Raw genomic sequence first — 12,690 nt, forward strand, 5'->3', positions numbered from 1 at the left:
CAGCTATGCCAGTGGTATGTACTGGCAGCTGTTCCTCTTCAGGAAATAGTCACTTCAGTCCATTGCATACAGTAGACCTTACAGCTGCAATGACACCAGGACTAATCCGGGGCTAAGGGAACTTTTGGCCAACTTTCTTTGATCCTTTCTCGCAGTCTTAACTTGTCTTAGTTGGTTCCTGCCTCTTCTCCTTTATTCCTCTTTTTACTCTTCATCATAAGAGTTAAGCATATTTACATTGTCCATATTAGACCAAAAACCATATTCCCTCTTATGGTGGTTTTTGCAGAGAATAAGGCACTTCCTTTTCCTAATGAAGGAAATTCCACTTGGATGATTGATAATATTTTATCAGATTGGAAAATGGTGAAGAGTAATACATTAGCAACTACCTCTCTTGATGGGAAAATGGACAATTGATTTTTTGTGATGTAGTGTAATTGCTATGACAACTACCTAGATGTTCTCAGTCCTTTGATTCCTTACTTCTACTCCTCACATAAAATTGTTCTCTGACCATATTTTATGACTTGAAGTCATTCATCATACAGAATTGATTTTTCTGATGATTCCTCTTTTGTTGCAGGTGAATGACCTCACTTTCAAAGGGCAATTTCTATGGAGAACAGATCTGAAGTGAATGAGTTCATCCTCGCAGGATTAACAGATGCTCCAGAGCTCCAGGTTCCTTTCTTCATCATGTTCACCTTCATCTACCTCACCACCCTGATAGGGAACTTGGGGATGGTAGCTCTCATCTCCTGGGATTCTCACCTCCACACCCCCATGTACTTTTTCCTCATTAACCTCTCTCTGGTAGATTTTGGCTATTCCTCAGCTGTTACTCCCAAAGTGATGGCTGGGTTTCTCACAGGTGCCCAGGTCATCTCCTATAATGGATGTGCTGCACAAATATTTTTCTTTGTGGCCTTTGCCACAGTTGAAAGTTTCCTTTTGGCTTCCATGTCCTATGATCACCATGCAGCTGTGTGCAAGCCCCTACATTATACCACTACCATGACTTCAACAGTATGTGCATTTCTGGCCAGTGGTGCTCACATATGTGGCTTTCTAACCTCCTCCATAGTCACAGGAAACACATTTAGCCTTTCCTTCTGTAAATCCAATGTGGTCCATCACTTTTTCTGTGATGTCCCTCCTCTCCTAGTTCTCTCTTGCTCTGATACTCACAGCATTGAGTTGGTATTCTTTATCATAGGATCATTCACTGTATTTGTCCCATTTCTTGTCATCTTTGCTTCTTACTTGTTAATCTTCATCACTATTCTGAAGATCCATTCTGCTGAAGGCCGCCAGAAAGCCTTCTCCACCTGTGCTTCCCATCTCACAGCAGTGTCCATATTTTATGGGACAATCACCTTCATGTACTTCCAACCCAGCTCAAACCATTCAATGGACACAGATAAAATGGTGTCAGTGTTTTACACCACAGTCATCCCCATGTTGAACCCCCTTGTCTATAGTTTGAGGAACAAAGATGTCAAGAATGCTTTTAGAAAAGCTGTGAGAGGGCAACAACTTCAATTTGATTCTCATGTTTGTTAGACAGAAAATCTAATGTGAACCTTCCCCACTCTGGGATCCAGCCCCCAATTCAAAGTATTTTTTTTGCACAGAGAAGTGGTAGCCAAACTTTTTCATAGGTACATGGTTGAAAAGACTTGAAGTTAAGAGAGTCTGAAATTTAAATTGTGTCTCAGACATTTTCATATTTTGTTTCCTTAGGCAAGCCACTTAAACTTTCAGCCTCAGTTTTCTGAAGTTCAAAGAGACTTAATTTTATTTCCTATTTACAGATTGTCATGTAGAATGAATGACATATGTAAACACAGACACAAGCACAATATAGGAAATCTGGAAAGTGGAAGATCATTTACAACATTTTTGCACAGAATCATACTGGGAAAGCAAAGCCACTGAGTTGTTTGGAATTTATAGCTTTCATGTTATTGGCATTACTGTTTCAGAAGAACCTAATCATGAGGTATGATGCTAAATGCTTAAGAACCATAGCTTTGAAAAACAGGGTCCATGAGACACTTTAAAATTTAATATTGTTTTTATTTTCTCCATCACTTTCTAAACACTGGATCATCAACAAAAGAATAAGTGAAGTCTTTATCTGTAGCATTTACTGATTTCTATGGTCTCAATGTTCAGGCTCAAAATTCAATAATCTTTTTGTGGCCCCTCTGGAGCAGGCTTCAGCACAGCCCTTCAGCACAGCTACCTTTAGGAAGGATATAAACCATAGGTGGTCCTAAGGGCCTGCAAAGAACATTGAATGATCCTGTGGAAGAGTTGTATTTTACTGTAATACCTCAATACCAATTCCATTCTATCTAAGACATTCTTTAGATGTTTTGGGTATTTCTGTGTCTGAATACAGGTTGCTGTATTTTTTTACATATTTTGATTTTGATGGGGGCTGAAACAAAGGCTATCAAGTATTCGGCAATTCGAATTATTATATATGAGCTGGAGACCCATCTTGACCTTATTGGAAGAAACTTAGGAACATACCATCTTATCAGCCTGTAAGTTAATTTTCCAAGGATGCCTCTATTGATAGGGTTATATAATATTGAAAATTGATGATTCATTTTATTTTACATTACTTATTAATTATTGTTTGAGAATTATATCTTATCCCTGGATTTAATATATGTCTATTGAATGTAGATATAATGGCATAGACATCATTGGTAAAATTTGTAAGAGTTTAAGTTATCTGTTGCTATGGGCTAAAGTCAAACAACAAAGACTCAAATCAATGAGCATTTGCCTACCATGTGGGGAGGTGAGTGACCCTGGTCTCAGGTTCTTTGCTTACCATGAGACTTTCCAAGGGATATTAGTCAATATTATTTTCCCTGTTGCCCTGGTTCATGAAATCTCTACTCTGATTTAATCCAGGCAAAACCAACCCTTCATCTCTGTGACCAATCACATTCAGTTTAGATTGCGTCACTGGACAGCTTCTGGTAACTTATATAACCAGGTATATAAAAGAGTTACTCTGATTGTTAAAGGTATCCTTAGATAGTAAAAAGCCTTGTATCTCTTTTATTGACATTTTTTAGCCAAGCTAATAAATTAATTCTTCTCAGACCATTCTGCCTCAGCTTCTCTTTATCATAAAGTTTTATTATAATAGTATTGAGATAACAAGAGAGAGAAAAACTTTTTGTAAGTCATTTTTCCAGGATTAAACATGGGCCATGTAAGACTAAAAGTCTTGATGAGGCATGAGGGCATTTGGTAAGCATTTGGTGTCCCTTTTCCCACTCTGATTCCACCCTTTTTTTGCTTTGGGATTTGAATTATTTTGGACTCAAATCAACTCACATTTTCAGCCCTGCCATTGCTTCTACTATTGCTTTTGCCCCAAAATTAATTAAAGAAATAACAAAAAATAATAACTACGAATAATTCTGCAGTCCTTATCCAGAAATATAGTCATTGTGGAGAACCATGTTCCCAAATGAGAAAATGTTCTGTCAGTGAAGGCTGGTCCTTCACGTGATGCTTACATCTGAAATGAACTGTATGTATCATCTCCCTGATTAGAAGTAAACCCTTGAGAACATGACTCTCTGCTTTTCAATATGTATCCACAGAACTTGGCACAGTATTTTGCATGGAATAGATGCTTTTTCATCATTCATCTGTTCATTACTACCTTTCATAGTTGTCAGTACACCGTACAGGGGTAATTCACATGATTCCTTTCAATAAACACAATAAGCTTTACCTAAGAGGAAAATTGCAATCATTATTCTCAGGGGAAATTCTGAAGAATCTTTGGTTACCTTTGATAGACATCATTACTACCATATATTTTGGTTTTGGGGTCACAGTTGAGCTTCCATTCAATTTTTTCAAGAAATTCAACAAATAACTACTAAGGACTTACTTTGAGAGAGGGTGGACTAGGAGCTAGAATATTTCTAAAGATGAGAGGTAGAATGATTTAGTGCAATGTCTCTCATTTAGTGGTTCACAAACTCTTTGTGGCTTCACAATTATAATCCCAGGAACTGGAACTCACCAATTTTCATTGGTGCCACAAGAAGTAAATAATTACTCAATTATGTTACAAATCTCTTTTTCCTCTGTGACTACAAGCATCCGTATGAATGAAGCATTTTGGACCTTTATTCTGCAGCAATTTGAAACTGACATGATCATGTACACAACAATCTAGAGGCATGTGAAATATTACATGAAACTCATTAGACTCTGCAAGTTTGTGGTATACCAAGACAAAAAGAATATAGTTTATCCAGTAGGAGACAAATGTTATTGGGTAAAACTATATACACACATGAAAGTGCACATAAAATATATAAAAACATACAAAAAGATTTTTCAATGTGTGGGAGATACAGGCAGGCAGGGGATTAGAGAGATGGCCTTCCAAGTTGACAATAAGCCATCATTAAATCCTTCTTGGGTCTAAGTATTCAACAAAATCTTAATCTATCACTCTATTCTCTTTACTGTCTTTCTCTGCATCTTATATTGAAGTATGCAACGAAGGAGTTTGTCAAAATGTTAAAATATGAGAAATGATTACTGAAGTATTCACCCCAGTTACTATGAACTAGGATCTTTAGGACATGGGTCCTCAAGAACCAGAGTTATGAAGCAGAGTGGGACAGGACAAGATGGTGTTTGGGGAGATAGATCAACTGGGAGCTTTGGATATTTTTAAGGAGAGAATTAATATTGATAATAAGCATGTCATTTATGATTTACAAATACTATTCTCACAATGGTCCTAAGAGTTACAGTACACAAATATGCTTATTTGCATTTTAGTAATGAGGAGACCAAGGTTTATCCAGAAAATGTTATTTGACTAGAGTTTCACAGTGACCTCTAAGTCCATTTTAGATCTTCCATCTCCAAGTTCAGGGATATTTTGATTACCCCACTTTGTGGAGATTTTTTCACTACTCCATATCTCTTTCATGTTCAGTATAACAGTTGATCTTCACAAAATCTTTTGTTTGTTTTCAGGTATGAGATTAGCATACCCACTTCAAAGATGAATAAACTGAGACTTAGAGATGTTCAGTGACTTGATGAATTTAATGTCGTTAGGAGATGGTGGAAGAAGGACTAGCATCTGGCTTTTGTCAATGGGCTTGTTCAGGTGCTTTCTTCCTCACTTTGCTCATAATAAGCTAAGATTGACAAAGTTCTCATGAGAAAATGTTTCTTTTCCCATGGTCAGAGAAGAACTTAATGGCTTGTTTTGTTCATGATTTAGCAACAGAGCTGCTAGGATCTCCAAGGGAGCATCATCTCCCAAGAGCTGCAGGGCTCCCAGGTCTTCATACAGTCCCAGACTCATCCCTTACTCCAAATACTGATACTGAAAAATTTCCCTAAAGGGCCCAGTGCTGGGGAATCAGCTTATCAGCTTGTTTGTCCAATTCTCTGAGTCATTCACTCATTCATGCAGTTCTTTTTCTGCTTCCTGAGGCTAAGCTTAATAGAGGGTAGGGATGGACATTGCTAACTCTACTGCCATTTATGGCACAGCAATGGCCAGAAGTGACCTCTCTGCTACTAGGAACTTTTGGACTCTTTGACCCACTGACTAATGAAGAGTTTGTTTTTTTTTCAATAAGATCACATGCTTCCTAGTCTTGGGACTTCAAGTCAACCTTGAATAAAAAGTTCTTGACTAACTCTCCCCTTTGGAGTCTTGACCACCATTCTCCATATCAGGCCAGGTAGGTTGTAGGTTATCTCATCCAAGACTGCAGTGGAAACATCTCTAGACCTGGAGGTAGGAAGACTTGGATAAAAACTTTCTCTATAACAGATACTAAGTCACTTTTTACCCATGGGTAAGTCACTTGACATCTTCCCTTTCCTTATCCATCAAATGTGTACAATTGCAATTGTTGTATTCATCTCACAAAGTTGTCTTGGGGTTCAGATGAGATCATGTATGCAATTATATTCAATACAAAAGCGCTCTTTAGACACCAGTTAATATTTTCTACTTGGACCTTCTCTTGGTCATCATCATTCGGTAACTGAAGGAGTAATGTGATGGACGGGCAACTGAACAGTTCTAATGAACACTTACTTAAATGATGTCGACTAAGGGAATATTGTGTGCAGAGAACTGCATTGAATTCTCGAGGAGGGAGCATTGAAAACACAATTTAGATGAGATATAGTCTTTGCCCTCCATGATAATAGCTCACATTGTTATAGGACTAAAACATTTGCAAAGGGCTTTACACCACTTTTCTTCTTTTAATCTCCCTGCAACTCTGTGTCATAAATCCTACTAATATTATCACCCTTTTACAGGTAGGTAACTTGAGTCTAAATGGCTTAAGTGCCTTGACCAGATGTGTAGAATTAACAAGGATCTGAGATGGGATTTAAATACACATCTTTTTGATTCTAAGATGCAAGCCCACCTTAGTACATTCCCACATTAGTACTTTGTATTATTGTAATACCTCTTTCCTCTTTTCTCTCTGTCTTTGTGTTTTTCAGAGCACCCGCTGGTCCATGATGACATACAAGCCCAATAACCTGTGCTGATCACGGTCACTTTCATATCAATAGCACTCGACTCTTAGAACACATTTCCTTTACATTCATTATGTGTAAGCACTACCCCCAAAGAAATATTAACCCCATTTTTCAGATGAGGAGACAGTGACCCAGAAGGATTGATTGGCTTTTGTGAGATCACAGGGAAAAATAGTTCAAATCCAAGCAACACAGGAGACCAAATCTTCAGTCCCCTAATCAAGTGTGCTTTCCAAAACATAGTATCTACCAACATCTGAGGATTTTTGAATAGAAACCAAATGGCTTTTTCTGCCCTGACAATGATGAGAGCTCTCTCTAGACACGGAAAATCAAGAGGACCTAACAGTGAGTACATCAATTAGAAGGACTATCAGAGACATAGACTATATCTATACATATTTGATTCAGTACTACTGACTACCAAAATGGCTCATGACTACCATGTGGGGGATGAACATCACTATCAATCTTGGCTCTAAGTTGATTGTTTGTATTGTACTTAGGATAATTCCTGTTATGCTAAAGGAAAATCTTCATTGTTAGTTGCAAAAATAGGTTTTATTTCTACTTCTCTAATAGACCATGATATAAAGTTTTAATTATTCACGTTGTCCTTACCTAGAAGTCCCAAATAAATTCCATTAGAATAAAGGCTCTTTTATTGTGGTGTTATGAAGGCTAATGAAAAGCTTTAAAATCAATGCAGGTTAGAAGTATCATGAGATCATCTATGTGGAACTGGAAAGGTTCTCAGAGGTGATCTAGTCTAATGTCTTTTCTTTATTGATGAGCAAACTGAAGTCTATAGTAGCCCATGAGTAAAAGACCTCAAGAGGATTTCTGATAGATAGTACAGGTAGCAGCAGTTATGATAATAATTAAAATAACAATAGTAAAGTAAGTTACAAAGAGCTTTAAGGTTTTTAAAACAGTTAATAGAATTTTTTCCTATGATCAGAAGAACCCTATGATGTAGGTTCCATGAATTTTACTGTCTTTTGACATATGAGTGAAATGAGGTGACTTTTCCATGACCACAGTGACAATACCGAGCTAGTTGTCAAATTCCTCATAAAATGAGAAATAGACAATTTTTGTCTCTGCCTTGGTCTTCCCCTCTCTTTCATTCATATGGATAGATAGATAGATATGTATATATGAATAGAAAGATAGATATATGTATAGATAGATATATGTATAGATATATATATAGATATAGATATATAATACACATGTACACATACGTACACACACATAAATGTATATGTATACATATATATCATACATGTGTATAAATAATATGATATATATTTAAAAAGTGGTCAACTAGCCCTTCCTTCAAGACCTCAAGTGAGAGGCAATCCAGTACATATTAGGCCAGCCCCTTCCTCTTCTGAATACCAATATTTCTGGAATGTTTTCCTCACATTAAACCTATATTTGTTTCTTCTTAATTTCTGCATTTTGCTTCTGGCTCTTTCTTTTCGGTACAAATAGAACAAGTCGAACCCTTCCTCCTTGTGACAGTCCTGCAGATACCGGAAGAAAACTAATCCCAACCCCACCCCTGACACCCGTCTTTTATCTTCTTTACACCAAACACTCTCAGTTCTTTCCACCAATCCCAATATGACAAGATTTCCAAGTCCTTCTCCATCCTGGCTGACCTCCTCTGGAAAATATGTACCTTCCAATGTCCCTTCTGGAGGTGACAAGTGAACATGTTGCTGAAAATGTGGAATACAGTGGACCACCTCTGTACTCTGGGATACTGTGCCCTCAGTGTAAGGTCAGATTAGGTTTTTTGTTAGCCATGTATGTCACGAAGTTGTTGTGAGGATCGTACATTCAATGTATTTAACATTCTTGGCCTACTTTAAAAAAGCAGCTCTGGTACAGGGGTTAGAGCACTGGGACTGGAGTCAGGAAGTCCTGAGTTCCAATCTAGCCTCAGATATTTAGGATGTAATCCATAGCAAGTCACTCAAGCAGTGTTTGCCTCAGGTCCCTCAACTTTAAAATGGAAATAATAAAAACCCCTACATTGTAAGGTTGTAGTGAGAATCCAATAAGATAATACTGATAAAGTGCACACTTAACTCAGTATTTGGCACCTAATAAACACTATATAGATGCTTTTTTCCTTCCCTTCACTAATATCAGTGCTAATTATTATTATATGTACTATTAAATCCCTATAAATCATAGTTGACCACTTCTTCTAAATCCAAAGAACATTCTCCTTGTTAGAAAAAACAGAAGCAAAACATAAATCGAGAATCTCTGCCTTTCTTATTTGCTGTACTTGTCCTGTCAATTCAACCTGGAGAATTGTACAATCCTTACTTGATTATTGTTTGATCCCCAAATAGCCATTTCTTCAAAAAAGAAACATCTTCTGTTAGTCTTTAGCTTTCTCTGCTTCCTTCAGCTCACCCTGGGCCCTGGCACTCCTCTTACACTTACAATATTATAAGATAGGATCTGCTTTGTGGTTCATCCTTGCTTACCTCTCCTTTTCCTTTACTGAAGGTTTTTTTTTCATATCTAAGTCTACATAATCAACAATTTTTCTTCTGTTGTCTTCAAAATTGCATTCTTAAGATCTTTCTATACTTTAAGTTTTGAACTCCTTATAGAATTAACCCATAGGACACTACTATCCTTCCTCTGGAAAGCCTGTACTTGACTCACCTCAAACCTAATGTGCATGTGTGACAAATGCTGTTTTTTTTAAATTATCTCAAACTTTGAGATGATTCAGTTGCTTTCCTCCAATTTCTGTAACATTCCCACTTATTTTGATCTTATTTAACAATTTGTCATCTCCTATGAGAATCAAATGCAGAATAAGATTTCCTCATTTTGGTTCCTTCCCTTTTGAATTTTTGATGGATAAAAATATAATTTATATTCAAGAATTCAATGGATGTTCTTTGACGAAAGAGAAACAGAGTTATCTGGGTATTTAGACTGAATTCACCAGATTGATAGAATGAAAGAGAGAAAGAAAGAAAGGAAGGAAGGAAGGAGGGAAGGAAGGAAGGACAAAAGAAAGAAAGAAAGAAAGAAAGAAAGAAAGAAAGAAAGAAAGAAAGAAAGAAAGAAAGAAAGAAAGAAAGAAGGAAGGAAGGAAGTGAAATACAAAGACAGAGGCTAAGAGAAAAACAGACAAACAAGGAGAGACAGAGATAGGAAAAAAATACAAAGGGAGAGAGATAGAGAATTGCAGACAGAAAGGAAGAAGATAGAACATTCTATCAGATTCCCAGACAATTAAAGTCCTCCATCTACTAATAAATCATTTCTTCTTGCCAAGTTTATATTTATCACCTTGATGATCTGTTTCCTCTTACAATATAAATGCTGTGTATTAAAAGTATTTTTATGCTGATAACAGTAGAATGCTTTTCATCATGTTGCCTCATTCTGGTTCCTGGATTTCCTCATGTGAGTATAGAGGCCATTCTTTACAAATACAATGGCTTGCTGTTACCTATTTCATTTCATTCAAGTAAGGGTGAAATCTATCCAGAACAATATTTTTGTTATGAGTCCCATCACTCTAGTCTAAACATTAACTTGGCAACTATGTTTGTTTTCTTGTATTAGAGATTCTAGTTCATCTTGCTTGTTAGGCATAACTCCTTGAAAACCCCAATAGGCTACTAAAGCTATATAACTCTTATCTTTCATTCTTCTTCTTTAAAAAGTTCTTCCTTTTTTCAATCTTACATGCCTTTTGGCAGAGTTTTGCAGAGGTGACTACTGGTCAGGTGTGATTTGAGGGAAATGACCTCTGAAAAACCATCATGACTTAAGATTCTCTGATGTTGTTTTCTATGGGTTTGTTTTTTTGGGTTTTTTTTTTGAGATACAACATTCTGTAGAAAGCACATGGCAGCCTACTTGTAAATCCTGAAAAATAATACTTTTAATGTCTCGTGGTGGTAGAGATGAAACTAAGTATTCTAAGTCTAGGTTAGTGAAACATAATTGTGGCAGGTCCTTCTGAGCTGTAAAGACTTATGGTAGAGTCTATGGATGGACTATGTATTTGTCTGATGCCCAAAGGCTGCCTTGGCTTAGTTCAAATGGGGAGGGTTAATAATGACTAATCAGTGAGTCCATGAACATTTATTAAGTGTCTACTCTATGGCCACCATCATGCTAAACACTAAGAATAGAAGGAAAAGTAAAAACAGAATCCCTGCCCTCAAGGTGCGAACCATCTCTAGGCAACATATAAATAACTATGCATAAACAAATTATACCCAGGAATAAATTGGAGATAATCAAAAGAGGAAGGCCCTAGAATTGAAGTGGATCAGGAAAGGCATCCAGTAGGTTTGGTTTTAGCTCAACCTTGAAAGAGTCTAAACCAAAGATCGATGATTTCTCTGGGACCCAGAAAATCATGTAGTGAAAAAGGACAAAGAGTCCTTGCTTGTGGTCACCTTTAGCTTCCATGCTGGCAGTGGTGGAAAACTGAAAAGGGAGCAGACTGTGTGAAGGAAACAGATTTAGAAATCATACATATTGCTATGTGATCCATCAATGGCCATTTTTGACTAAAGACTCCCATAACTATGCAACGGCTGTTAACCTGCAGCTGTTCTTTCTCAGGAACTGGTGACTTCAGTCCATTGCATAGACCTTAAAGCCACAGTGAAACTCAGACTAAGTGGAATTCCAGGAAATTTCATCCCACTTTCTTTGAGCTTTTCCTCTCTTCTCTCCATCTTTTAACTTTTCTCTCATTTTATTCCTCCTCCTTGTCCTTTGTTCCTCTTTTCTCTCATTATCAGAGTAAAGTATATTCATAAGAAAAGAGATAGTTCTCCATATGAAGCAACAATACCCTCTTTTCATGCTGATTTTCCAGATAAGAAGGCAGTTATTTGTCTTTCTTGCAGAGGGAAATGCCATTTAAGAGACTATTAAGTTTGTAATGGACAGAAAATAGGGGGTAACAAGGGACTCTATGAGAAATTGGATCAAGGTATTTGGGGGAGCTAGAGCAACTGCAATGACACATTTATGCTTTTGGTTCCTTCATTCCTTATTTCTGTCCCGCACATAAGATGAGCCTCTGATGATATTTTGTGTCTTGGAGCCATGCATCATGTAGAGTGGCAGGTAAATGGCCTCACTTTCAAATGATATCTTTGGAGAGCAGGTCTGAGGTGAAGGAGTTCATCCTAGAGCTTCAGGTTCCTCTCTTCCTAATGTTTACCCTCATCTACCTCCTCACCCTGGTAGGGAACCTGGGGATAGTTGCTCTGAGTTCCTGCGACTCCCACCTCCACACCCCCATGTACGTTTTCCTCAGTCACCTCTCTCTGGTGGATTTTGGCTACTCCTCAGCTATTACTCCTAAGGTGATGGCTGGGCTCCTCACAGGCAACAAAATTATTTCCTACAGTGGATGTGCTACACAGTTGTTCTTCTTTGGAGCCTTTGCTGGGACTGAAAGTTTCCTCTTAGCCTCTATGGCCTATGATCGCCATGCAGCTATATGCAAGCCTCTGCATTACACTACTATCATGACATCAACTGTATGTGCACAGCTGGCCAGTGGTGCTCATATCTGTGGCTTTCTGACCTCCTCCATAGTCATAGGAAATACCTTTAGCCTTTCCTTCTGTAAATCCAATGTGGTCCATCATTTTTTCTGTGATATTCTCCCTCTTCTAGTTCTCTCATGCTCTGATATTCAACTCATTCAGTCAGTAGTCTTTATCATAGCATCATTCACTGCCTTGTTCCCATTTCTTGTCATTTTTACCTCTTACTTGTTAATCTTCATCACCATCCTGAAGATCCCTTCTGCTGAAGGCCACCAGAAAGCCTTCTCCACTTGTGCTTCCCATCTCACAGCAGTGTCCATATTTTATGGGACAATCATCTTCATGTACTTGCAACCCAGTTCAAGCCATTCAATGGACTCAGACAAAATGGTCTCAGTGTTCTATACCACAGTCATCCCCATGTTGAACCCTCTGGTCTATAGTCTGAGGAACAAAGATGTCAAGAATGCTTTTAGGAAAGCTGTGAGGAGACAACGACTTCAGTTGGATCATCTTCTTTCTTAGA

General features: G+C 37.6%; 2 protein-coding genes across 2 annotated transcripts; both read left to right on the forward strand.

Annotated features, from left to right (window-relative positions):
* Window positions 1-618: 618 nt before the first annotated feature.
* Window positions 619-1,566, forward strand: LOC118855145 (olfactory receptor 5B2-like). Its single transcript, XM_036765245.1, has one exon. It carries the CDS (start codon window positions 619-621, stop codon window positions 1,564-1,566), a length of 948 nt encoding a protein of 315 aa, XP_036621140.1.
* Window positions 1,567-11,753: 10,187 nt separating this feature from the next.
* LOC118855146 (olfactory receptor 5B12-like) lies at window positions 11,754-12,689 on the forward strand. The gene has a single exon (XM_036765246.1). It carries the CDS (start codon window positions 11,754-11,756, stop codon window positions 12,687-12,689), a length of 936 nt encoding a protein of 311 aa, XP_036621141.1.
* The last annotated feature ends 1 nt before the right edge of the window (window position 12,690 follows it).

This window comes from Trichosurus vulpecula, chromosome 6 (genome assembly GCF_011100635.1).
Source record: "Trichosurus vulpecula isolate mTriVul1 chromosome 6, mTriVul1.pri, whole genome shotgun sequence".
In the NCBI taxonomy this organism is placed as follows: domain Eukaryota; kingdom Metazoa; phylum Chordata; class Mammalia; order Diprotodontia; family Phalangeridae; genus Trichosurus; species Trichosurus vulpecula.

Bases quoted from the DNA above. Each gene is read 5' to 3' on its own strand.
- LOC118855146 (XM_036765246.1), top strand. From the start codon at position 11,754: ATGATATCTTTGGAGAGCAGGTCTGAGGTGAAGGAGTTCATCCTAGAG.
- LOC118855145 (XM_036765245.1), top strand. From the start codon at position 619: ATGGAGAACAGATCTGAAGTGAATGAGTTCATCCTCGCAGGATTAACA.